The sequence below is a fragment of the Rissa tridactyla genome, chromosome 9 (genome assembly GCF_028500815.1).
Source record: "Rissa tridactyla isolate bRisTri1 chromosome 9, bRisTri1.patW.cur.20221130, whole genome shotgun sequence".
Taxonomy (NCBI): Eukaryota; Metazoa; Chordata; class Aves; order Charadriiformes; family Laridae; genus Rissa; species Rissa tridactyla.
The window spans coordinates 3,618,795-3,645,975 of NC_071474.1; the positions used below are offsets into that span (position 1 = coordinate 3,618,795).

The 27,181-nt window shown below is 50.2% G+C and overlaps 2 protein-coding genes across 5 annotated transcripts in view; both read left to right on the plus strand.

Moving 5' to 3' along the window:
- Window positions 1-5,474, plus strand: part of IGDCC4 (immunoglobulin superfamily DCC subclass member 4) — a 101,060-nt gene extending 95,586 nt beyond the window's left edge. For all 4 annotated transcript variants that reach the window (XM_054214370.1, XM_054214368.1, XM_054214369.1 and 1 more), the window contains one exon: window positions 921-5,474. In XM_054214370.1, coding sequence (XP_054070345.1) covers window positions 921-1,451 — 531 coding nt within the window. In that variant the 3' untranslated portion in view covers window positions 1,452-5,474. The remainder of the gene's footprint in view (window positions 1-920) is intronic.
- Window positions 5,475-10,307: 4,833 nt separating this feature from the next.
- Window positions 10,308-27,181, plus strand: part of IGDCC3 (immunoglobulin superfamily DCC subclass member 3) — a 106,476-nt gene continuing 89,602 nt past the window's right edge. Inside the window, exons 1-2 of the mRNA XM_054214629.1 lie at window positions 10,308-10,374; window positions 21,382-21,687. Coding sequence (XP_054070604.1) covers window positions 10,308-10,374; window positions 21,382-21,687 — 373 coding nt within the window. The remainder of the gene's footprint in view (window positions 10,375-21,381; window positions 21,688-27,181) is intronic.

Genomic DNA, 27,181 nt, shown 5'->3' on the forward strand with positions numbered 1-27,181 from the left:
ACTGTTTACAGCACAGCTTACCCATCAGAGTTTGTCAACAAAAGGAGAAAAGTGTTAAAATATGTAAATGATGCACAAAGTTGTCTTCAACAGAAAGTGCAAATTACACGTGGGATATCTGGCTTCCATACTTTGAATTGTCATCTTGCTACTAAATCACACTCAGCCCAGAATCTGAGCACTGATTGCCTAGAGAGCTTTTTGTGAGCTCCCAAAGTAATTTGCCTGTTAAATTATTGAATGATAATCTAGCAGAATGACCTGCTTGTTAGCCAGGCTTGTGGAGACCTGTACCCCGAACTGCACTTAAGCACTGCAGAGGAGAATCAGTTGGTTTCTTTTTGAATTAAAGTGCTTGAATTTACACCAGCTTTTGCAAGCTGTGACCAGGGCTCTAATGAACAAACATTTTGTAAGACGTAGCCAAAATTAAAGCAGGAAGGCGAAGGGAGCCCTGGTATGTACTGTGGCTCTGTATCATGAGCTGTCTCAGAAGCCAGTTTTCTAGACCGCTGACCACTCGCCCTCCAGAAATCTTGTGCTTAGCATGGAAACAGACTGGGGGGTTGGTGGGTGTTGAAAGTTGTGGTCTTTGGCAGAGGCTTGGAGGAATGGTTCCTCCAGCCTGCCAAGAAACCGCCGCCAAATCACTTCACTCCCTTGGGACTTGCTTTCCCAAATGTAAAATAGGAACAATGATCCTGAGGTGATCTGAGATGCTTCTTAAGGCTTCAGCTCTGAGAAGCGTGTCAAGATAATGCTCAATAGAGCACACGTACATCCCATCATTGCACTCTGTGGGATTGAAAAGGAATACATTTCAGTGCTTGGTTGGGTCACAGCCTCAATTATCTGAATTTCATTCACTTTAATTTTTTTTTCTTTTTTTTTTTAATTCCCCCCCCCCCGTTTGATAACAGAATGAAGCAAAGAAAAGCCATCCACCAGCCAGCCTCCACCAAGTGGAAGCAGAGGTCATCGTCCATTCTGATTTTTCAGCCTCTGACAGAGACTACGACTCCCAGCTGCACACTCTGGAGAGTGAAGAGACAGAAACTGAGGACCAGGAGCCTGAAGAGCTCCCCTCCGGAGAGCTGGCTCTTCCCGGCTCTCCCAGCACCCAGCAGGACGCTACCCAAGTGTTGGTGGGCTGCACGGGCGATTCTGAGGTTCAGACCCAGAACGAGCTGTTGTGTACCGACAGAAAGACTAACAAAACAGAGGCCATTTGCATCCGTGGGCTCACCAATGGCTTCCACAGGCACGGGGAAAGTCTGGATTCAGTGGAGAGCGGAGATTCGGACTCCATCCAGGAAGCCAGGGGGGATGTGCAGCCAGGCAAGTGCCAATCGCTTTCCCCGGCCCAGGAGGAGGCCACCCTCTGTAGTAACTCTTGTTTAACCAGTTCATCCTCAGCATCTGAGAACATGGCATGTGTCCACAATCATTAAAGAGTGAACTAATCTGATTTTGATCATGGGAGAGCTAGAAGCACTAGTAAGGGCCTGTCCCTGTGAGGTACTGCATGCCCTCAACTCACTGAGCCCAGCAGGAGCTAAGAAGGTGCAGCATCTCACCAGAACAGGATTTGGACCCGTCAGCTGTACATATTGCCTTCAAGAAGTCAACAGGTAGATTGGTAAGGGCCCATCTTCTTCCCGCTGAAGCTGGTGAGTAACTTGTTTTTTGTGGGAGCAGGATTGAGCCATCTGCCAAAGTCTGACGTGAAACCACGGCTGGAACAGAGCCTTCTGCGTTAGACTGGGGCTGTCACTTCGCTGTAGTCCTCGAGGTGACTGGCAAGACGTCTTTTAATGCTGGGAAGAGGCAGGGTACACCGAGCGATTCTTCTCAACTCTCTCTTCACCGGGGAGCGCCTTGGCACTACCTACTGCCTGCAGCGTTGGGATGAATTTTGTCACAGGAGTCCCACAAAGGGGTGGAAGCCAACCCAAAAAAATTCAGTGAGCTGTAACCACCAACCTTTTCTGCCCTCCCGTGGTTAAAAGGATTATAAGGCTCTCTTTGTACGCTACCGCAGTAACTATTACTAGCAGGCTGATGTAGTGGCCTTTTATTACACACTCTACGAGTGCCTCTAACAACTTGTACTATATAGAACCTTCTTCAGTGTCTGGGTCATTTCACCAACCTGGACTTTGTTTTACGTAGGTTCTTGTACCTAATATTTTAGGTACACATCTGTCCTTTTAATGTACAACATGTATTTTTATTTCCTTGGAACATCTTTATATTATTTAATTTTATAAAGTGGAGTAGTGTGTGGTATAGAGTAGCATTTTTACTACTTCTCTCTCTCTTTATTTTTTTCCTCCCTAACAACACAACTACCTCATGTCTGTTAGAGAAAAAAATAGCAGTGGATCTACTCTTTTGTTATAGTCCATTATAGGTTTTAACTTATTCTTATACTGCCTTTTTCTAAAGAATATGTTTGCACTGGTTGTTGACTCTTTTCTAATGCATAGTGCTGCAGATCTGATGTCTCTCTTGCTTTATTTCTAAGTATTGCTGTAGGACACCTTCCCTACAGCTGGAGAATTGGGTTGTGTTTCTCCGTAGGACTGTGTTTTGCAGGAGCTGGCCAAAGGAGGCTGCCTCAGCTGGAGGGATGTTGATCCATCCTTCCTTAAGAAGCTCATACTAGCGAAGAGAAAAAAGAACCAAAAATTGCAAAAGTAACTTCTGATCTTGGGGACATCTATTTCGTTTTTTTGTGCCCAAGTGGAGACATCTCACATGATTTTGATTTCCAGAGAGCAGCTCTCGGCTTTCTCTAAGCAGTGGACTTGCTGAAGGCTTTGGATGAACAAGTGAAATTTTCCAGTCACTTCCAGTCCTGGCCAAATTGCTTTGGGTTTGTTTTTTTTTTAAAGACCAGAGCACCACCAGAGCTTAAAAATTAAAATCAAATATTCACTCTTGTACCAGTCAGTCTGGGTTTATTACAGATAACGTTTGAAGATCATCCGGTGACTCTTGCTTGCTGACACTGCTTACTGCTGACATGTCTCTCAGCCTGGCCTGCTGGTGTGGGGTGAATTTTTTTCTGCCTTGTCTTTAGCCTGTCTCTGCCCTGTTCCGGGCTTGCAGAGTGCCAGGTTGTCAGAGTGCCTGTTCCGGGCTTGCAGGTTACCATTCCATGCTCTGAAGTGCTGTGACTCTGAAGGCCGTGGCACAGAGACTGGAAATCGGTGCCAGTGAGCAGGCTAGGCAGGAGTTAGTGAGCGTGCACTGCCAGAGCGAGGAGCTAGAACAACAAGAAATCATAACTGGGCAGAGGAAGTGCATAATTAACCTCCAGAACTCACTGCTACAAGACTTTGAAACTAGTGACTTAGCATGGTTACAGATAAGGCAGTGAAGTGTTATTGCAGGCAATAAGGGCAATTCACAGTTATATGGGAGCGGATGCAATTGCAGAGGTATAAACCCTCCAGCTGTGGGGTGTCGGGCACCAGCTGAGGGGGGGGGAGATTTCTGCAGCTGGACCTCAGTTTGTAGTTAGTTTCATGGAAGAGTCCTTGCCCTTCCTCAGTGACAGAACAGATCCTGTACAAGCCACATTCCCGCTGCTGTTGTGCAGAAGGGGAGAGGGACACTTCTCCAAAAACCTCACTCCAGAGGAACCCCCGGTGACTTCCTTTCAGCTCCTAAACCACCTGCCAGCATGACAGTATGCCAAAGGACCGCTTTCACTGGGCATCTCGGCTGCTGGAGGCCATGCCAGGAGGAGTTTGACCGGCAGCAGACACAACTGGGGCACTGGAGTTCTCCTCCTGGCTGCCTGTTGTGACACAACCTGGGGCAGGTCATGTACTATCCCTGAGCTTTCCATCCAGGGGCCTGTGGGGATGGAGCTTAGTCCAGTGGCTGATTTAGGAGCGTGCCACAGTTTCTGGGGCGCTCTTTTGTTATATGCACGCACTGCTTTGTCCGTACTGACTTTAGCAGTCGCATAGCTATGGGGTGAGCATTGCTGATCTGCCTAAAAGCTGTCCCTGCCTGTCACTGAAGCCAACACAAGCAGGCACAATGTGGCATGGTTGGGTCACCAACCCTGGATCACCTTGGGCCAATCACTAAATCACCAAAGTAGTTATGTGCTCCAAGAGCTTTGGGGGAGATGCAACGGAGTGCAAACAATTCTACTTACGCATCACAAAAATACTTTGTCTCCTCAACGCTGAGGCTTACTCTGATCTCGTTACACCCCACCGAATTGTACCAGCATGTGAAACGGGCAGCATTTGGATGTCCAAGTACTGCGGTGGCCGTGGAGTGGTATGCCAGACCTCAGCTAGAGCAATCCAGGCAGTTCCCTCGGAGCCAAGAGGTCTCCACCGACCGGCAGCAGCCAAGCTGTTCCCTGTACAAAGGAGGCGCGTCCAGGCAGGGGGCTGGCTGTCCTTGGCTGACTCGGCTGTACCCCAGGTCCCTCCTGTCCTCAACACACGTGGGACCTTTCTAGTCTCAGCTAGAAATGATTGGAAGAAGACAGATAACACACATTTTATGTGTAAAGCTGAAACAACCAGTGCATATATTTTTTTATCATGAAATAAGCTTTCTTGCAGGTTTCTCACAGACACACAAACTATCGGTACCTTTAATTACCCATCATACTTAATGTTCCTACACATCGGGCTCCTTTCTCCCTTTTCTTCCTTTTGGTAACACTAAAGATTATTGCTGTTCAACTTTTTGCTGGTGTATATTGTTTTACATTGTTAAAATGTCAGGTTTGTCTCACTGGCATAATTTTGTAGTACTAATGTTACCGTTCGGCTACACAACTGTATATTCCCCATGCTGCTGCGAGAGTCACAGTTCTCATCCTTTTATTTCTTTTAATTCCTTGTTACATGAAACACGTGACTCGGATGAAAATCTCTTTCAACTTTTTGTTGATTTGATTTCTTACTTAACAGACAGCACAGTTCTGGTTTAAATAGCTCAAATGAGTTAATTTATAATCTAGGTTTTGAGATTTTTTTATTTTTTTTACATTACTAGCTAACAATCCTGAGGTCAGCCCATGAAATAAGCTGTGTAAGAAAGCAACCGTTTTAATAGAGTGCTATATATGTTTTTGATCTCATTAGAAATAGATGTTTTGAAGGGATCATCGTGTCTTTTCTAATCAATACTTTTGTTAGAAAAGAGGTGTTTAGTCCAGCAGAAATCTACCATCTAGTTCTGTTATTGTATTCCCTTGCTTGTATTTTAAAATTAAATTTTGTTTAATTTTCTACACAGTGCATAAGGATGTGTAACCAGAACTTGATCTCGTTTGAAGATTGTGTCTGTGTTTGGTTCCATGCTGTACTTAATTATAAATTTCTTTCTTCAGAGACTGTTCTTACTCCACAAATACTCTTTAGTGTTAAAGTGTAAGAAGACATTGTCCTTATATTCCTTAACTAATGGGTTATTAATAAAATATTTTAAAAAAAGAGTAGAATTTGTCTCATGATTCAGTCTGTTACAGTTCTTACTCCGAGAGAAAGTTGTCGTGGAAGGCTGGTCCTGCAGCTGTGCTGGGAGTGGCTGGATGCTGGGAAATTCGCTGGTAGGTGCTGGGCCGTACCCTGCCCCTCCAAACGCAGCGAGGGTGGCCGGAGAGCTCTCTGCCGGCCTGGGTTTGCTAGAGCCGGACCTGCAGGGTGTCCCTGCCGGCAGTGGCAGCCCGGCTGGAGCTGTGCCTCCTGCTGCGGGGCAACCTGGGTGTGCGTTTCCCAGCAGCTCAAATCCAGCCTCGTGCTTACCTGAGCGACTCCCCTCTGATGGGCCTGGACAAGACCCTGCAGCTGGAGCACCTTCCGCAGCAAGGTTGTACGTCACTGGTGGGAAGCAGGGCGGGAGCAGGAGCTGGGATTCACCCTCGTGCCAGTTCAGCACCTGAGCTCATAACCATGGAGGCTGGGAATGTGGGATGGTGGTGGGTGCCTGGTTCCTTCGACATCTCTTCAGGGATCTCAGGTGTGGGCTTGGGTTCATTAGGCATTTCTTGATGCTTGCTTATTTCCCAGTTTTGAACGGATTCCTATAAGAAAAGAAATTAATAAAAAATGTGTCCAATTTCATGCTTTATCTTACTGGGGGAACTTTTGATGTCAAAACCAAGCAGAAGCATCTAGCAAATGAATGGTGAGGCTTCTCTCGGGTGGCATGCAGGGCTGAACACTCGGTGGCTCGTGTCCAGCGAGATCGGCGAGAGGATATCTGGCAGTGCCCGAGGACACACTATTAACCTCCCATGCATCTCCCTTTCTTCCTAGGATGCATTCCCTACTTGAGTAGATAGTTTCCATTATTGCTTTATGCTGCCAGGACTCCAGAGCCATAAAATCTCACTTTATCTGCGTTACAGAGGTAATAAATCTGCACTTAGCATAGTGTTTTCTGATGGTGGTTAAAGGGAACTGCGTAACTCGGATGAGTCTTTCTCCTAACGACAGGTAACCCCACAAATGAGCAAGGAGGGACCTGGGGGAGGGTCATGGGTGACTGCAAATCCCACTTCCAGCTCTCAGTTCGCAGCATGAGATGGTGGTGGGAGGCTGCCGAGAGGGGACAGAGTGGGGTTGCTGCAAACAGGGCAGCGCGTGGGTGAGCAGAGCAGAGGGATGGACGCAGCAGTTCTAGGGGAGCTGGGACCATGGAGAAGTGAAGATAAAAGCGAGGTGTTTGTTCGCGTTTCTTTCTCTTCCCAGCCTTTATCGCCCCAGTTCGCTATGCTGTGATGCAGCTGCCAATATTACTACAGTGGATTTGGGTCTCGTGTGGTCTTGGGTAACTCAGTAAGGTACAAGTGCCCGGTGCAGGACATTGCCCAGCTCAACCCTCTGGGAAACAACGAGGCGTGATGCAGCGAGGCGGCCAGGGACGCTCCACGGGTGCTCAGTGGACACCAGTGGTGCAAACTGCATCGCAGGGGGGACGACTCCAACCTCCTCCCCTCCAGCAAAGCACCGGAGCAGCGGTTACACCAGTACCGTCAGACATCTGTGACTTGCATGGCAGGTACAATCGTGGGTTTCATCACCCTTGCTGTGGTGACAAGTGCTGGCCCCTGCCACCACAACACCTGTGTCCTTATACAGCCAAAATAGGAAGGAAAAGGGTTTCTGCTGGGGAAAGCAGCTTCCAGGAGCACGTCCTGAGGCTGTCCCACCACTGCTGGGTGGCTCTCAAGTGCCTCGAGATGGGTACCACGATTTTGGCTCCCCTCCCTGTTGCTCACTGGCCATGAAACAGATGCTAAAACCCCCGTGTGTATGTACGGAAGTGAAAAGCTCCCAGGCTGTTAGCAGACAGGGAAACCACGATTACACATAGAATAATAAATGGAGTGAATTCAGACAAGTTAATCTCCCACTTCATCTGCTGAAACTGCTAATGGTGTCTTGGGGACCTCAGTTTGCAGTTAATTGGTGTAAATCAGGAGCACCATTGGAGCTGGTGGAAATTCACTGTGCAAAGGGTGAGGAGTGAGTGACACCCTCCGAGGCCGGTGCTCGTGGAGGATCATCTTGCGGAGAGGGAGGACAGGCGGACCCCCTGCCCCTCTGCGGAAGGGAGGATGGAGGGTTGGAGCCCAGGAGCACTCTGCGGGGAAAGGGTTTGGAGCCTCAGCTCGGGCTGGGCACTGCCGCTCCTGTAACCCCGCTGCTTTCCAAAAGGCTCCAATTTCTGCTCACAGTGTGATAAGCAAATTCCTCCCTCCACTACAAAGCAACTTTTTTTAAACCTTCGTGGTTTCAGAGGAGCACAGAAAAACACGAGTTTTTCTCAGGTGGCTCTAAGAGCCCAAAACCTGCCTTTTTTTTCTTTAAAAATCTCATGGCTTTTCATGAGTCCCAATGTTTGGTAGGACCACCCGCACTTGTGATTTTTGAAGGTGACACCAGCAATGTCACCAGTGTCACCTGCAAGATGTGGGGCTGAACTCGGTGATGTCCTGAACAGCTACGTCCCCAGGCTCTTGCTACTGCCACTCTGGCCATTGCCTGGGAACGGGAGCAAAAGCACCCAAAGTCTGTGCTTTCTGGGGAAAATGAGCCCTGTAAAACACACTGCGCTTCGTTTCCCTTGGAATAATTAATTCCCACAAGCCATCCTCGGTGCTGGCGGCATCCCGGGAGTTGCCACAAGCCCGTGACGGCTGTGAGCGTTACAGAAACGCTGGCGGGGCCCCATGGCAGGAGCCAGGGAGGCGGCTGGGGAACAGGAGCAGGGCTGGTGCCAAAAGGTCAGGGACAGCGCCGAAATTCAGATGTTACTGAGAGGCTGGCGGAGCCAGAGCAAATTCTTCCCTGGCTGAGAGCAGCCTCGTCCAGCTCAGCCCTCCGCGAAATGAGGGAAGCTTTAATGTGGAGCAGATGTAGTGACGTCTTCTTTCCTCGTTCGCCGACTCCGATGCGCTCAGGGTGCACCATCCAGGGGAGCTTGTCTTTACAAAGGGTTTTTCATCAGGTTTCTGGGCACTGTTACAGGGTTCAGTAACCCAGTCCGTCAAGCTTTGGGTCTTTTTCTGAAAAAATCAATTTTTTAGTTGTTTTTTCCCCCAAACAAACACAACAAAAGACTTTGAGCTGTCATTGAAGAGATGAGTTTCACTGCTGCTGATGATGATAAGGAGCTGTGTTTGTGGAGAACACAGGCCAAGGGACCGGGCAGGATCAGATATAAGGGCTACTTTGAGGGTGAGCTGGTTGGTCCAACATCTGTGTGACTGCCCTGGGTAAGTCAGCTTACAATGGGATTTAAAATAAAGAGCATTGGGACAAGCCGAGGTCTTTGCTCCTGTCTTCTGGGACTTCCCAGAGGTGGGATCCCCTCATGGCCATCGCTCTGTGATCCCACTGCCCTGCTTCCTGGGGACACCAGTCACCTCTAGGCACTGCCAACCACCTCAGCGGGGAGTTCTGTTCTTCAAGACAAAGCCCCAAAATGAAATGCTTGGTGGAATCAGTTGGAAGTTGTGCTGTTTCATCAGCATTTTTCCTTGTTTTAATGCCAGATTTTTGCGATTAAGTGCAGACAAGAGGCAGGTCCATGGCCCAGGGCACAGCTGCAGGGGCTCAGGGATGGGACCCTGCCCTTGCCCACTGCGGCAGACCCGGACACCATTGCCAAGACCTGGTCCCTTTGAGCAGTGACAGGTGGGAGAGAGGCCCTCGGGCACAGAGCAAGGAAACTTCTCCCCGTATCATTACCACAAGCTCAGGAAGGAAGGCCTGGCGCTGGCTGCCATCTCCTGGGCACTGCACGGCCGGGCAGTCTAGGCTGGACCCCTGCAGGGGCTTTCCTGCCCTGGGGGTCCACAGCACCCTGTGGGGCCGGGCCTGAGGGAAGCCATGAGGGGGCATCAGGGAGGGGAGAATCGTGAGGAGGCTTTGGTCAGGGGAAAGCCGTGAGCGGGCGCTGGTGAGGGGAGCCCCGTAAAGTGGAACCAGTGAGGAGACACCCGTGATGGGAGACCAAGGAGGTGGCTCTGGTGGGAGAGCTCCAGTGAGGGAAGCCGCAGTGAGGGGGAGCCCTGAGAAGGGAGCCCCGTGAACTGGAACTGGTGAGGGGAGACCTGTGATGGGAGACACCCGAGGGGGGTCTGGTGAGAGGGCTCTGTTGAGGGGAGCCCCGTGAGGGGACTCTGGTCAGGGGAGCCCTGTGATGGGAGCCCCGTGAAGTGGAACCGGTGAGGGGGCTCTGGTGAGAGGGCTCCGGTGAGGGGAGACCCCTGAGGCTGCCCTGGTGAGGGGAGCCCCGTGAGGCGGCTCTGGTCAGGGGAGCCCCGTAAGCAGGCACCGGTGAGCGGAGCCCTGTGAAGGGAGACCCGTGATGGGAGACTCCTGAGAGAGCTCTGGTGACAGGGCTCCAGTGAAGGGAGCCCCGGTGAGGGTCCCGCCACAGTCCCCGCGGATGCCGGTCGCTGACCAGCCCCTCACGGGGACCGCCTCTCCCCCCGGCCGGCGCTGCCGGCGGCCTGGCGGATGCGCAAGATGGCGCAAGGCGCTGCCCGCCTGCCCCCGCCCGCCGCCGGCCCCGCTCCCTCAGCGCCGCCCCCCCGCCCGCCCGGCGCGGCGGCGTGCTCGCGCGGAGGGGAGCAGCGCTGAAATCCGCTTTTTGGCTTTTTTTTTTCTTTCCCTTCCTCCCCCCGCATCTCCGCCCTCCCCTCAGCTGGGGGGGTGGTTCTCGCCTCGCCTCCCTCCTTCCCTCCCTCCGGCGCGGGCTGCTCCCTCCCCGTGGGGCGCAGGGAGGCGAGCCCGCCCGCCCGGGATGCCATGGCTCCGCCGGGCTCCGCGCTGCCCGCCTGCCTGCTGGGGCTGCTGCTGCTCGGCTGCCGCGGAGGTAAGAGCCGAGCCGGGCTTGGGGAGCGGGCGGGGGGATGGACCTGCCGCCGCCGCGCCCCGGCGCCGGCGCTGCCCCCCGCCGCCCTCGCCCCTCGGTCCGTCGGTCCTTCCTGCACTTCGCATCCCCCCATCACCCCCGTGGTGGCCGCAGCCGTGCTCGTCGCCGCTCCCCCGCGTCCCTCCCCAGCTCCGCGGCGGGTGCCGGTCCCCTCTTGCTCGTCCCCAGCCGGTCCCAACCCCGCGCGCCTCCCCGGTCGCTGCCAGCCCCGCGCTCAGCCCGTCCCCGTGGGCGCTGAAGGGGACCGAGGAGCTGCGGGGGCTGGAGGGACCGACCGCGGCTGCGGGTCCCTCACGCCTGTGTCCGCCCGCGCTGCGCGGCGGTGCGCGGCCGCGGGAGCATCCCTCTGCGGGAGCGGGGGCTCGTCCCTTCGGGAAGGCACGCTGGGGCCCTGCCTCTCGGCTGCAGGCTCCTACATCAGTCGCGGTGATGCCTAAGTGTTCCCCGAAAGCTGTGTTTTCAGTTGGAAACCTCGCTGCGCGGGGGGCTCCGGGGAAGGGACCGTGGTGTCTGTGGGGCTCTCGCCGCCACAGCCGGCCCTGGGGAAGGATGGGGTGGCCGCCGTGGCAGTGGCGTGGTTGGGCATCCCTGCCCAGGGAGCAGACCCGGAATCCTCACCGGCGATGGGAGCGGGAGGCAGCGCCCGCCGAACGAGTCGTGTTTGTCCGCCAAGGTGGCAGCTACGGAGAAGAGATGCTGGGCTGCAAGTTGCGGGGATGACGGCGAGCTACTTTAAACCCACAAGTATTGTGCTCCCCTGTAATGCCTGGCTCGGTTCACACAGCCGCAACCGGTAACACCACCCACCGGACCAGGGCCGAACTACAAAAACATCAAAGGGATTTTTCCCTGGACCTACTGTGCACATGCCCTGATGATAAATTGCAATATTTTCCTTCTGCTGGTGATGTTGCTTAAGCCTGGGTCTAATCTGAGAAAGAAATGGAGAAAGATGCTGTTCTGCAGCAAAATACCCGTGTGCGTCATGCCCCCGCCTCACTTAGCAGCCTTAAAGATAAGGAAAAGTAGTAATTGTTTAAAAAACGTGCAAGCAGCCCAGCGTGGTCAGAGGGGAAAAAAGCGTGTGTTAGATTAATCAGAGATTAGCTGCTGTGATGTTTAGGAAACCAGGCTGTGGGCTATTCCCATAATAAATCTCGCCACGTGGTTTGTAGCAGCCACGGCGAGGAGGAGAAGCCCGTGTAACTCGCAGAAAATAGAAGTTATCCATGAAGTGGATGTAACGAGGCAGGTCTCGTTACTCTGTTAAGATGCCAGGGTAAGCAGCAGTGCAATAAGGATGGCTGAAAAAAAGTACTTCTTTTGTGGGGTGAGGAAAGGAAAAGTAGTGAATTTTTGAAAGCAAAACTTCAGCGAGTTGAGTTTGTGTCGTTTATCGCCTGCTGCTGTCCAAATTGCCCTGTGTGTTTATTTGTGCTGCATCTTGGCAGGTCAGTGGCTCCTGACTTTGGGGTGTGTTTTGTTGGTCCCATTAAAGAGTACTTGGCCGCACTTTAAAAATTTTTCTGTTCTGAGGATTCCCCCGCCTTGGTGGGTTTCTATGCTCTAGACGTGGTTAACGGCAAGGTAACGAGTTTCTGTGCTCTGCTGAATTTAATAAACCCTCCTGTGTCGATGTCAATTGGCACCGGAGCGGAAAGCCTCGCCACGGGGATGGATGCTTGTCGGGAGGGGTGCTGCGCTGTGTGGGACGGGATGCTCCGCTCCCACCCCTGAGGTTTTCAAACTCCCCAAAATGCTGGCCTGGCGACTGTGAACCAGGCGTTGGGGGCTGTTGGTCAGCGTGCTGGAGTGGGCTCAGCAGCGAGACAGTATTTTCTTTCTTTTCTTTTTCTTTTTTTTTTTTTTTTTAATTTCCTGGAGCTCTTTGTTCTGGGTGGTGGACAGCTTTTGTCTGTTATTGCTGAGCCAGGCATAGGATACGAGAGGCTCCCCGGCTCTGCTCAGTAACAGCCTTGGAATTAAACATCGTCATTTATATTTAAGTAGGCTTAACTTCTAAATTATTGAAGCTATAAGCTTTCGCTAATTCCTACTCTGTGTGGCTTTGTTGGTTTTTTTAGGTGCAAAAAAAAGGATTGCTTTCTGCTAAATTGGTGTAATACCCTGGTTTTTTTTCCTCTTAATATACATAGAGAGTATCAGGTATCATTTCCCCAGTAACGCTCAGAGACGCTATATGAAATTCAAGCCCACGTTTGGGCTTTGTCTCTCTTGGGGAGTTCAACAGGAGAATCTCAGGACGTGGTTTTCCCACGTGGTGGATGCGGCAGGCGGCCCATGAAGTGGGCTGGTTGTCTCACAACTGCCCACTTGTGCTCCACGTCTGGGACCTGTGCTGGGTGTGAAGCTCACGCAAGGGTGTGAGCGTGCAGCCACCCGTGCCGGTGGCATGCAAATGTCCTCTGGGGCCACCACAGTGCCAAAACCAAACTTCTCATTGGAAGTATTTAAAAGCCAGCAGATAGAGAGGGGAATAGGGCAGGTTGGTCCCCTCTTGATCTACCTTGCCACCCCCTGCACAGGAACTTAGAAATCCTAAACTACTCTAATTGCTCCTGTTATTGTTACCTCTCAGGCTCTGGACCTTGCACAGCGCAAGCTTCTGCGCTCGCTTAGGAGCTGGCAAAGGTTTTCCAGGGAGAGAAGCTGGGCAAAGGCTTCCAGATCCAAGATTAGAGCCCAATTCCCTGCTCTCTCTTTCCTGCTCAGTCCCAGTTTTGGCCCACGTACTCTGGTGCAATGAGCCCAGCATGGGCCAGTGTGGAGCATCTCAGCAGCAGAGCTGCAAAACTGCTCTCATTTTATGTCTGCAGATGAGAAAGCCTCTCTCCCTCTTTTCTGTCTGTCTCAACTTTTCTTTCTCCGATTTCCTTGTTTCTGGAGAGTCCCACATCGCAGTGTGTGAAGTCCCAAGCAGTGACCGCATGCAACGCCAACCCCTCGTTTCACAAACCTCTGGGACACTGCTGCCCCCGCACCTCCCTGTCCCACTGCCTTAAAACATCTTTCTCCGCCTTGCTGGGATGGCCGGACCCGGCTTGCTTGCCGCAGCGTTAGGATCCAGCGCTGGCTCCGTTGTGAGCAGGATGGGTCCCTGATGCGGGGCTGCAGCACGGGGAACAGCGTGCAGTGGGGCTTTCCCTGCCAAAGCAGCGACCGTTCCAGCAAACCATGCGCTTCATTTTGCAGCCTGCAACAGATCTGGGACAGAAGATGCTTTTCTCTTTGCCCCCTTCCCCCTCCCCCTTTATTTCATGCTTTGCGCTCCTGAGCTTCTGACCCCGGATATTGTCCCTTTATTTGATCTAACAAAACAATGCAGGAGCCCCCCTCTGCAGGTTAAGAATTCCCATTTAAATCAACTGAATAACGTTGGGCAGGAACAGGAATAGTCCATTCAAAATTACTTTGAAATCACAAACTTATTTGAACTTTACTGGAGCTTTTAGTTTTACAGAGTTTAGAAACTAATAAATTATGCAGCAGGGCTCATGAAAATCTACCCGGGTCCGTTTATCCAAAAGAATATGCAACATTTTGGTTTTGCAAGAAAATAAAAATAATTGTTTGCACATGTTCAGGAGTCATTGGCAAGCATATAAAACTGATGGTTAAGGAGGCGAACATGTCAATAATTGCACTTTAAGAGAAGAGAGAGGGAAATAGGCGAGCGCACCGAGAAAAGCACACAGCATACTGATCTGGCCTTGCTGTTATATCAAATGTCACTGTTGTATCGCACCCTCCACTCGAGAGGAGCCCAGTCACTTAACAACCCAGACCCGCTCCTGCGCTGGTAATTTAAAACCAGAGTTTCAGAGCCGAGTCAAGGATTTGCTGCCTTTTTTTTTTTTTCTTTTTTTTGGTTCTTGCGCATGTAATTGTGTTGATGAAGCTAATGGCAAGTCAGGAGGATGCGGGTTGTGGTGCGTGATTCTGCTGAGTTGTGAAGATGCTTTTGCAAAAGGATCTTTGCTACTGAAACCTGAGAGTATGTGAAAAGGGAGAGGAGTGCTAGTGTTTTGTTAAAACGGCTCTGGTTTTGGAGGGAGCAGGGGTCGGTGTGGTGCTTGGCAGTGCCGGAGAGGAGCAACGCGATGCTTTCCTGCATCCTGAATTTTAGGGTGGGAGGTGGTAAGGCAGAGGGGACGGCAGGGAGGAGAGAGTGCTGTGCTTCTTTTGAATCCCCTGGGTGCGATTAAGAGTTTCAAAGGTTTTAAAGTGCACAGAAACTTCTTTTCTTCCAGAAGGAGCTTGCCTTTCCTTTCCTTGCACACCATCCAGTCCTGCCTGCCAGTGCTCAAGCTGAATTTCAAGGGCTGGGTGACAGGGCTGTGTTGGCTGGTGGCTTTGGCACCGTGATGCCAGGGTGCCTGTGGCTCTCTGGGCAGCCTCGTGCCATCCCGCTCCTCCCAGCTGATGTGCCTGTGATCCACGAGCGTCGTCACCCACTGCGTGGCCAGTCTGTTCCCAGCTGTGTCTGTGCAAGGGACTGGACATGGGGACAGCCACCCCTCTGATGCTTTCTTGCAGAGTTGGGGGCCGAAACCTGCTATTACCCCATTCTGCATTAGAGCAGCCTCGGGGGCCGAAGCCTGTGGGGACCCTGGCTCTGGCCACAGCGTTTGCCATCTTGGCCGCTGCCTTTGCCGTCCTCTCGTGCGCGGTTGTTTCCTGCTCCGTATTTGTATTGCTGATGCCCTCTGCAGTGAGACTGTGATCTGGTCAGGGCTGCGAAACACATGGGGAATGCAAATAACAACACATCCTACGCTCGGCTTGCTGCCGTGCTCTCTGGAAGCCTCACTGTGAATGGAACTTCTGTGGGCAATTATGTCAGAAAAGGTTTTTGCCCTTTCCAGCTATACCAACAGGTTTTACCCTGCTTTCTTCAGAGACAGGGGAGCCCACAAGGATTTGGAGCTTGTCCTGGAAAGGGTCTTTGTGCTGTGAACGGTTCCAGCTTCCACACTGTTTAACAAGCGACCTCCTGGGATTTGCCCAGTCTAGTCTCGAACATCTGAAAATTATTTGGGGCAACTTCTCCAGCTCTTTGGGCTGTGTTTGCTTTCCTCGGCTAAAATCTGTCTCCCTGCCAAGGGCAGCAATCCCGGGCATGTCCCTGGGCTCTGCATCAGGTGGCCGAGAGGTCGCATTATCCTCAACAGAGACCTCCTGCAATCGCTTAATGAGTGGATGTGGTTTATGCGCCCTGATGGAAAAATCGCTTTATATAACCTCTTGTCTGAAAGGGAAGGGAATAAAAAATTCTGAGCTAGTAAACTTTATGGCCAGCAAGATGTTGGGCCTGTTACAGCCTATTCTCTTCTTCTTTAAATGTAAATTTTTCTGGATGCCCTTAAGAACCAATTTGCACTTTACTGCAGTGTAGTGCTTTTCTCCTTAGGGTCTGGGTCAGCCTCAAGGAGATTTAAGGGGGCACCAGCTGGATTTTTAGGTTGCCAATTTCATCAGCCTGAAACCTGTTATAATCTGCTGGAGAACATCTTTCAGGTCCAGATATCTCTTCCTTCCATATCCTCCCATTTGCAGAAGGGACAAACAACAAACTTCCACTGAAAAAACAGGAGCCCTTTTTTGTAGGGCTGTCCCAACCTACACCCATATTTTTGGTCCTAATACTCACCTGTAGTCCACTATAAAAACCTCTGGTCCTGGGCTGGCAGGAGCCCAGGGACATTTTCTTTTGACTTTATCAAAGCAGGACTGGAGGGGCTAACCTTGGTGGTGGTAAGGCTCACCAGTGGGTCGCTGCTGATTTATGTTGTGTTATGCTGGGAACAAACATGGTAAATCAGGAGAAAGTGAATTTCTGCTCGTGAGAGGCAGTTTGCAGGTGGATGTTGTGCTATGGATGTGATGGGAGAGGAGCTGGGGCTGCCGCAGTCTCCCCGCCGGTGCTCCTGATGATGCTGCTCCAGGAAGAGCAAGGTGGACCTGGGTGCTCCTGCAATATCTCGCCTTGCCACGAGCTCAGACCAGGCCCTTGGCAGGCCATTTCATCTCCCTGTGATTAATGTTCCCTGTCTAGAACGGGAGTAATAATACGGGCTTCATCTGCTGGGACTGTGAGCTCCCAGGGCAGGGATGGCCCTGCTGGCTGTGGGTCTGGACAGGGTCCAGGAGGATGAGCCATGGTGTGACTGAGGTCCTTTGCAATGGATGTCACCGCTGATTAGAGCTGTGAGATCAGCTGCTGTATTTTTCAGAAGCACAGGAGGGAAAGCCAAAATCGTGTTTCCCAAATGGAAAAAGACAATGCTAGGGTATAAGCAAGTTCTTTTGAAGCTTTGAACATGAATCACAGTGTCAAGTAAAAAATAATTAAACTTATTTTTTTTTTAAATGTACTTCAAAGTGTCTTTTAAGCTTCACATTAATTCGAAGTTCTTTCTCTCAGCACTAAATAAATCTCTTGGTTCAAAAGCACAAGTGCTAATTGGTTTCTCTGAGTATGCCTATCTGCTTGATCAATAGGGAAAATAGTTTTTGTTAAATATTTGCACATATAGTCACAGATTGTATTGCTCAGGGAGATGGTAAATGTTTCTCAAAAGGAGACTTGTAGAATGAGGATTCCAATAATTTTCTTGTGGCCTTTATGTCAGAGCTAATAATGCTTCCTTCTCCCTCCTTTCGCAGAAAGCAAAGCAATTTTCCCTTGTGCGTTCCCCGGCACAGCCTGCCGGCGCCGAGAGGAGCGGTCTGCTCAGCTGCCTGCCTAACACCCCTGCCTCTAACTACAAACTCAAGCTGCCGTCAGCCGGGTTTTACGGTTTCTGCCTCGAGCAGAGAGTGGCTGCGAGCCACGCTGCCTCACAGTCCGTTTCGGGAGGTACCTGGGACGTTGTGTGGGATGAGTTGGGTTTGGATACGCAGACAGCCATTGGAGAAACGTGAGGCTTTCAGACTCCCCAAGTGAATGTGTACCGCTCGGCAATTTCCTCTCCGTCTCTCTCAATTAATTGCACTTTTACTGTTTCCCTGTGCCTTCGGAGTGTCATTTACTTCCAAGTTTGCAGCATCATTTCTGTGCCTCACTGCTAACTACGATCAGTTATTTATGGTAACGGAGTTGGCTCCCCCTCTTCCCTCGTTACCGCCTTGCTTTGATGTGCTCTCCCTCTTGCCCATCTGAGTTGACCTCTAGAGCAAACACCAGGAGCCTTCTTGTCCCGCCATGGAAATTCCTCTGCAAGCGTCCCTCTTCCTTTGCCTCATCCTGAGCATCCCAGGGAGGCAGGGCTCTGCATTCAGAGTCTGCCTTTGAGACCTAGAGCCCCACAGTGCCAGTCTTGGAAGGTCAAATCCCAATGGCCCTGTTTGAAGCCCGATCCTTGAAAACCATTTTTAATGCGAATAATCCCAGGGTTATAGCCAAATGGATGAAGGGAGTTATTTAAGACGGGACGAAGAAGGTCTAAGGCACCTAGTTTCTACCATGCCTTGCACACTGTTCTCTCCAGAGCAGCTGTATGGATCTCAGGTTGGGCTCTTTGTGGACCAGTTTCTCATACGTGATGGTGTGCAGCATCCCAGGGCCTTGTTCTTTTTTGAGAAAACCCCCAGGAACATGATGCCCTGTAGAAGCATGGCATTGAGAAGGATATCCTTCTTACCAAGCCCACTCTCTGCCCCCAGATTAGGCCACAAGGCTGAGGGCCATAGGGAATGGGGCTGGCTTAATGGAGACCTTTGGCTGGAAAAGAACCCATGGCCGCTTCCTCAGAGCTTTCTGTGTGCCAGAAAACTGCTGGGCTCAGCTTTCCCTGCGTCAGCGGTGTCACAGTGGTGCAGACATGCTCAGGTCAGCTTGCTAGCTTGGGTCTCGCCAACCATGCCACCAATGATTTACCTATTTGCGAGACTCAGAATTCGCCCCACAAAAGTCAGAACCTGTGGATTTTGCAGACTGGGATACTGAGGCCCTTGAGAACCAAAACTCAGTTTTTTAAGGCAATTTCAGATCTATCTACTTGATGATCCAGATAGACAGCTTTAGGATGTCTAATGTGCCCATGGTGCCAGGGAAGGGCTTAGGGACTTTTGAAGAGCAGCAGATGCCTCTCTGCATCTGTCAGCATCCAAGTAACTGCGGAGAAGAGAGGCTTTTGGCTGGGTTTGCATGGAAAACCCATGTCGGGGTGAAAGATAGAGCTTGGCTTCTCCCAAATCCCCAGATGGGGTGGGCTTGCTTCTCTGGTTAGTTGGTCACCTGGTCCTGAAGGGCCAGGAAAGAGGCAGTGGGATTTCTTCAAGGTCAGAAAAGCATCCCATAAGAAAAACATCCATTGAGGAGGAATTTGGGTGCTTCTGGACACTATGAGGTGTCTGCAGGTTACAAATCAGTCGCTCACTGTCCGTTGTACAGCGTGACACCTTGAGGCACAGTCCGGCTCTTGCCTACAGCGTGAGGAGACCCCAGGACCAGGCAGTGTCCGTCCCCACCCCAGCCTGTGTCTGAGGGCACCAATCCTAATTATCAGTGTCATCACTTCTGCTGCTTGAGCAGCCTGGAGTTAGGATGCAGACCGAATGTTTATGGAGGTAAACATGATTATCTCCAATCACAGGCCTTAATGATGGTTATTATAATGACAGCTATTGTGGGAAGGGCATGTAATTATGTTGATTCTTCCCTTTATTGTACATATAATAATAAGCTGTTTTATCTAAGAGTACAGGGGGACTGGGGGAAGATGGGGCATTTATTTCATTAGGGATTTTTTCTGATTGCCTGTTAGGCTAAATCTTGAAACCTTGTTCAGTCTTTCTGGAGTCAGAAGTCCCCCTTGGTTCAGTGATGGGATGCGAGGGTCCTTATCCTACCTGACTCCCAGGAGCACCCACGCAGGGAATGGGGCCCCAGCGTGGTAGGCGCTGTTGAGACTCTGGCCACTTTGCAGAAAAATGCGGAGCATTCATCTAATTCCTTAATTTTCACAAAAAAAGAGTAATTGATGGGTTTGTGCTGGCTGGAGTCTAACTTGCTGAGAGGACCCCAGGGCTATGTCATAAAAAAGAAGTCACAGTGAGCGATAGATCACTGAGATGGCTGGAGCTAGCCTGACATTTTAAGACTTAATGGGTTAATAAAGAGTGTGTTTTAGGTGTCTCTCACTAAGTAGAGTTTGTCCATTCCCTGCACACACTCATACCTTGACAGCAGTACCTTTGACCTGCCATGCACTACCCCTGCCTTCTTTGTCTGCTCCGTCCATCTGCCTTGGCTCAGGTTGCACTCAATGTTTATCCCCCATAATCCAATTTAAGTTGCCGTAGAAAGCAATGGGGATTTACAGAAAGAAAGAAAAAAATCTTGCTGGGTTTGCAGAGCAGAAAAGACAGACCTTTTTTTTTTTTCTTTTCTTCTTTTTCTTTGGGATAACTGCCTCTTCTCATCTCTTATTTTTACCATGCATTAACAATCTGCCCTCCACTCTGCTTTTGAGATTAGTGCGGTGGGATCCTGTCCTTGGTGGGGTCTGTATTAGGGACAGGCATTACAAAGACTGTGCTGTGGCTGATGTTTGCCAAGAGAACTTGCCTGTGTGTGTCCCAATTCTGTGGGCAGCTGTGGAGCTGGTCCCCCTGAGCCCATGAAAGTGGGGAGAAGATGTATTGCAGGTTTGAGCAGCTGGAAACCTCCACCCATCAAGGGGCCATTGCACAGGAGAGCTGTTAGAAAGGCTGTCCCCATGTTCGGATGAAACTGTAGTTTTCTTACTCTGCCAGAATTTCTTCTCCATTGCTCTTCTTTTAAAAAAAAAAAAAAAGTTCCCCTCCATCCCTGCATTTACACCCTTCAGATATTTATATGACTCCTGTTTCTTGGTTGCTTTTTGTCTTTCATGTCAGTGTGTATTTTGGGCTAATCTTTAAACAGTAGCTCTGTTTCTGTCATCTTCTGTAGTGCCTAATCGTGACTGTATGGCAAATTATACCCTAAAAAGGTGTGCTGGACCAAGTGAAGCGTAGCATGCCAAAGACATAGTATTTAAATGTCCTGTTGGCAAAAGAAGTAGATTAGGATGTATCTGTATGATGGGAAGCGAGGGTTTGCCTATTGTTGGTACAAATTCTGCAACAACTTATCTCTCGTGGACTTCATTTAGCGTAATTGCTTTGCAAGAAACCTTTTGTGTCGCTGAGCCACAACATTGTGCATTTGTATTTTGGTGCTTAACTTGCTCTTCATTAAGGAGTGAATAGCACCATCCTTTGCCTGTTACAGCATGAGAGAGACCAAAGCGACCGAAGGGCATGGTGTTACGTGCGAGAGGCAAACAGCCTCCTGCTCTGCCAAGCAGAAGTGTCGGAAAGATGCCGGTGGCAATATGGTCTGAATCGGGAGCTGCCGATGCCCCTCTTCACCCCCGCCGGCTGTGCTGCAGACGGGTCTGGGGCATGGTGCAGCCCCCTCTCTGCCTGGTTATATGGGGGAGAGGAGCAGATTTCTTCAATTTATGTAAACTTCTGCTGCTGGGATGGGAACGGCTGATGCCCCATGCTTGTGCAAGTTTTTATTGCCTGTTGCTGCACCCCTGCATGGGGAGGTGAGGAGGCAATCTGCAGGGGGATATGAATTGGAGCTGGGGTTTGGCAAGCCACCAGAGGGTGTGCCTGCCCATCCCCTTCGCTGGACTCTCCAAAGGCGGCCTTGAGGGTCTGTGTCTGTGGTTGTGCCTTTGGAAATTGCACCCTGAGATTTTGATAGCAAAGCCTTGGGAGGCAAAGCGTGCCCAAAGGCTTCGTGTTTCTCCAAAACACTTGCACCCTGTAGCCTTATTGTAGCCCACTCTATCTGAAAGGTTTTATCATCCCCTGTAAACTGCTGTTAGCGGTTGGCTCTTGCTGCTTCTTGTGGACATGCTGCTGACTCTCCTTTTCTCTTCGTTTTAGATTTTGGCCATTCCTCTGAGCTGGCGTTCGTTGTGGAGCCTAGCGATGACATAGCTGTGCAGGAGCAGCCCTTGATCCTCTACTGTCAGGTGGAGGGTATCCAGCCCATCACCATCACATGGCGGAAGAATGGTGTGATGATCGTGGACAGCGAGAATGCCTTCATGTTGGCCAACGGGTCGCTCTACGTCTCCCGTTTCCAGAGGGTCCGGGGAGATGGATCCTCAGATGAAGGCGAGTACGATTGCATGGCGCAAAACCACTATGGGCTGGTGGTGAGCCGGAAGGCGAAGATTCAGGCAGCAAGTAAGTACGGGCATCGTCCCACCTGCACCTCGTGGGGCAATCCTGCAAGGGGCCCTGGCTTTGCTGGGAAGCAGGAGGGAAGCGTGGTGGGTTTGGATGTTCAGGGAGAGAGAATTAAAGAGGGGGAAGAGAAAAAAGAACCTGGAGCTGGTGTGGGGATCTGGCTGGCATCTAAGATGTGTAGCTGTCCAGGTGTAAAAGAAGAGCTAATCAGCCTTCTGGGGAGAAAATTAAATGCCACCTTCTAGCTGTAAATTCCCTGTCTCAGAGGGGTAAATTACATTAAAGTCATGCGGTGAAGTAGTCTGTGGTTCATGTATCTCCTGCGGTGGGTTTGGAAGCCCCTTTGCTGTGCAGCATGGCTGGGGTCTGGTTGGCAGGCAGCGCTTTCCAAACCATAGGCAAAGACCTTCTGAAGGTCACAGTTTCTTTCATTTTGTTATATAAGGCAGGCAGTGTGGAGGCAGCAAGGTCTTATTTACTACCTGGCGTGGCAATGTCTTTGGGGGCAAGGCTAACAACACCAGACAGATTGTCTGGTGGGGGAGCCTGGAAGAGGAGAGATGAAAATGTCAGCGAGGAAATGAAATTTAAAGGTGGGGGAGGAAGAATTACAGGGCCGGCTGTGACTCCAGCCCTGCGCAGTACCTGGCTTAGGCCGTTGCATCGCCATAGCCAGAGCGGTTGGTCCTGTTGGGTCTCCTGCCCTGCAGGCGGACGGGTAACCCCTTGCTGGCTCTGGTTGCTGGTTTTGTGTATGTCCCGGGCCTGATGGCAGAACTGAGGTGTCGTGGTCGTTTCTGTCCCTGTTGTGTTGGCGGACAGCTTTGCCCACAGACTGTCTGTGGCCTCTGGGGGTGCAGCTACTAATCCTTCTTGCGTTCAATCAGAAGTTTCTGCTGGGCATAATTTATATATGGGTGTGAGGACAGGTGTCTGGAATGGCCCCGAGACCTGGCCAAATGCTGGTTTATTAAATAAGTTCTACTGAAGGGTTCTCCAACTTGTTTGAGTGATGGCTACCACTCTTCTTTCTGTGCAAGCCACTTACTATTGCTTCTGTTGTGTTTGCAAATGGCACTGTGATTTTTTTTTTTTTCGTGCAAAGAAGGAAATGTCTACAGCAAAGTCTGGGGCTGACGTCCCCGGGCTGTGCTCCCCAAACTGGGGGGCTTTTCGGAGCACTGCTGCCCGCTCCCCGCAGCGCTGGGGCCAGCTGGCAGCCCACCAAGGGAACACTCCAGCCCTTGTGTATAACAATCCCCGAGTGCCTGAAGTGGCCATCTGCAAACCTAGCTTTTCAGTAGTGTAAGAACTGACATTGTCCAGGAGCCAAGGGCTTTGGGTCCGTGCCAGATTAGCAGCTGGATCTCAAACTTGTCAGTCTTGCGGTGCTAAACCTTGGAGCACTTTTGGTGAACGGCTCTGGCATTTATGAGCTGGGAGCTGGCTGATGCACAAGCAGAACGTCAAACTTTTCGGACCTGTAAACAGGAGACATGAGAGCCAGAGGAATTACCTTTGGGATAGTGGATTGTCAATAAACACTGTTATCTCAGCTCCTGCATCAATATGTATGTGATGTGCTATGTGTCCCTGAATAGCATTTCTATTTATAGCCGTAGATTCACGTGAATCAAAATGAAAAAGGGATCGTGTTGAGAATGCTCTGGACCCTGTTCTTGCTTCAGGCTTGGTTTCCTGCCAGCCCTGAGAAAAGGTCTGAGTGAAGCCAGCACAAAACAGGGGGCACCTGGCCTTCGATGCCACAGGTGCCTGTGGATAATGGGAATAAAACGGATGTTGTGGGCAAACGTAACCTGCTGCTCAGGGCAAGCTCCCCAGCTGTGCCTGAGCCACGGGAGCCCATGCTTGCCCTTAGAACTCAGCTTAAACATAGATGAAATCTCCTAAGAATGAATCGCAGTTGTACCCTCAAGCCCCCACGTCTCAGGGTGGTTACACACAAGTAATAACGATTTTCTTTGCCCCAAGTCCCAATAAGCAAGTCAAACAAAGGAAAGGTGATTTTTCCCTACTTTAGAGGTGACGGGACCATTGCATCGAAGAAATGGGTGCTGGCTGCCTGGAAGGGGAAAAAAAACCCAAGCGCTAAGCAGACCTTTGCGGCACAGAGTAAATACTGCCGGTGGGTAAAACCTCATCCCAGTGCTGATCTCTTCTTCCCTCTGAGCCTGACATCTGAACACAAAAGCAAAGGAGAAATAAAAACCTTTCACAAACAAAAATCTTGAAAGTTGATCAAGGCCGTGCTACTGAGGAATAAAAGGGATCTGACAGACCGGAGCCCCTCGAGAGCTCTGCTGCACTTTTCGCTGTCTTCAAAGGCAGGCTGTTAGTCTCATATCACCGTTACAGACCCTGGCTTTGCATTATTGCTTGGAATATAATCTTCTTGGCTCGGAGGAATGTACATATTTGCATTCAGGAAATGTGGGCTGGATATCATATTTTTATGTTTCAAATTTACTTCAACACTTGGCATTGAGTAAAATTTAACTGGAAGAATATGCTGCTCTCAGGCGCTGTGCGTGCGGCCCCGATGAGCTCGAGGTGCCTGCAATTTCCCCATGGAGCGGCCACTTAAAACCTTCTTCCTAGACATGAAATTTCTTTAACGAAAATTCAGGGGAATTTCTGTATGTTGTTATTAACTGAAGATGCTCAGCAGAGGGAAGTGGATTGTGGCTGGTTTGTGGATTGGCAGGTCAGGTGTTAAACGCATTGGCAATATTTTTGTAGTGTAACCTTCTTTTGAACAAGTACAAGTGTGCAAGAAGCCCATGCGTGAAGCAGTTGAGCAAAGACCCTCGGCATTTCCACCCTCTGCCTAACACATCGGTTGGAATTTTTTCGCTTGCCGTTTCTGTGTCTGTTCAAACCCTGGTGTGTTAGTTTAAAAGGTTGTGGAATGCCACATGTTTTTATAATCTGATCAGGTTATTGAATACAGATCTTTTCTTTTTCCTAATGACAGTTTCATAATTTCGCATGACTTCGAGCGGTCTTAATTAAAATCAGTTTTGTAGGCAGAGTGCTCTCTGGAGGCGCTGCTTGGCTGTGTCTTTGCGGGTCTCTTTGAGGAGCTGTATTTCCCTTGTGCGTGGCAGAAGCTGATGCACACCTTTGCTCTCTGTGGATGAAGATACCCTCTGAGCAACAGTAATGGCTAGAGTCCACTCCTTTGGAAGGTGAGCTCCCCAAAACGCAGCCGCCTTTCTCCTCATCACCAACCTTTACTTAACTTGGCCTTAGTTGACTCTGATCGTGTTCTCATGGCATTTCCAGCCCCTTTTGCCGATGCTGTAATTTGATGGAGCTGGCTCCACATTGTCATAAATCACAGCCCGGCCGGTGGAGTAAGACCCATTGATTATATCACTCAATAACAAGCAGTTACCACTAATTGGAAATCACCATCAAACTGGGTATCGGATCAGGCTCTGCACGCATCCGGCCTGAGAGTAGCAATTTTCCCTGTTTGATCTGGTGCTATAAAAAAAAGGAAAGAGGGAAAGTAAATCAATTGTGCAACTTAGAGCCAAAGAGGTTTCTTGAAGTTTGGTGAAACGGAGCTGCCCAATATTTGAAGTACTGCGGGACCCGAGAATAGCTCTGGAGAGATCTGGGCTTGTAAAGATGCTTTTGTTGGCATGTCTTGCTGCAGGGGGACTGTTTTGTAGCCAAGGATAGCACCTTACCCCCATCCCTTCTGCATCCTACCCCAAATCCCGCTGGTCCATCTCACTGTGCGTGGCTGTCCGTGGCACGCACGGTGCTGGCAGGAGGGCAGGTTTGATAGCCTGGGCAAGGCAGATGTTACGTCTCTTTTCTGCATTGGTCCCTGCGGGCAGCAGCAGCAGCTCCTCTCACCCAGCCTGGGGCCAGCCACGCTCTCCCCGCAAACACGCGGGCCACCGCGACCTCCAGGCCAAGGGTCTCAAGGTCATCTGCAAAATATAAAAAGGGAGGAGCTCTGGTGCATATGCATGCTTGCAAGTTGTTTTCCCTGCCAAGCCGTGTGGCTAGAGGAGGAGGTTGGGAATTGCGGTGTTTTTAAAGCAGCAAAGATCTTCCCATCGTTTCAGCTCCTCTGCACAGAATATATTCAGGGTTTAACCTGCAGCCCCCTTTCCAGGCTCTGGGGTGGTGGGAAGAGCTGCTGAGCCCAAATAATGGCAGCATTTATAAGAGTGTAGAGACAAGAAGGAAGTCTAAAAGGATTAGGGAGAGACAAAGGGGGCTGATTATTTTATGGGTCACAATACAAGGCATTAGAGTGAGATCACAAAGGGATGTAATTACAAAAGAAGGCCATACTGGGGGGATCAAACCAGGATTAGAGTGGGAAATGTTTTTACACAGTTTTGTTCCACTCATTATGAAGTTAGCATTTTAAATTAAGGTTTAAATAAGGTGGCACCAAAGTTGTCACCAAGGTATTTCCTGGGCAATGCCACTGTTTGGATGCAGATTGCAAGTCTCAGCTCAAAACATCAAGGCAGACCTTAAACACATAAGTTTGCTTTTAGTTTTTTTCTTGTGTGCGTACAGTATCCATAGTGTCAGCAGAGCCCTACCTATAGCATGTGCTTAGATGAAGTGAACCTATTTCTGCAGTTGGAAGCGGGATACTTTTCTGATGACACGTTTTAGTGGTGCGAAACACGTGCTGGAGGTAAAGGTATGCTTTTAAAGCAAGTGCCCTGGGTGTCGGTTTGCGGCTCTGGAGACATGGTGTTATTACTCCCAGGAACTTTTGGCTAATAGTCGCTTGCATTGTATTGCAGTTTAACCCGTGGTATTGCTTGCCAAGTTTCTTCCATCCACAAACAAGATTTTTTGGTTTGTTTTTTCCCAGTTGTGGGCCTGCTTGTATTCAGTGCCCTTTCTGCCCAAATGCTGAGTGTAGGGGCTCAGTCCTGATGCCGGTGATGTTTCTTTATTGTCTGTACTTGGAGTGCTCCTGGTTCTTGGTATGCCCAGAGCAAGTTCTGCACTTGTAGCAGTGGGTCTGAGAGGGGAAAGATACCCGTGAGGAATTACTAAAAAAAGGAAAGAAAAAGAAATTAAGTAAAGCAAAAAGACTGTGAGAGGTTCCCAGGGGATGGGTGTGATGGGTGAGTGGGATATTTCTCTCCATCAGCTCTTTTGGCTGCCTCTAGGACATGCTGGCTCACGTGATGCTGCCTCTCACATCTGCACTGTTGCAGTATTTGGCCCTGTGTGTCCTGCAAAACAAATGTACAAATATAGGAGTCACTGGAGGGAGATCGGAGAGATTTGACTGGGAATTTCAGTAGATTTGCGGGATTAAAAGAGTTTGTCACTTACCACCCACTGCATTTCAGTGTCTGCATGTAGCAGCCAGGATTCGTCCTGAGACTTGAGAACATTATAAGACCATATTTCTTTGGCTGCTCATTTCTTAGCAGTGTGATAGTTATTTAAATATCATCTTCCACTTCTTCAC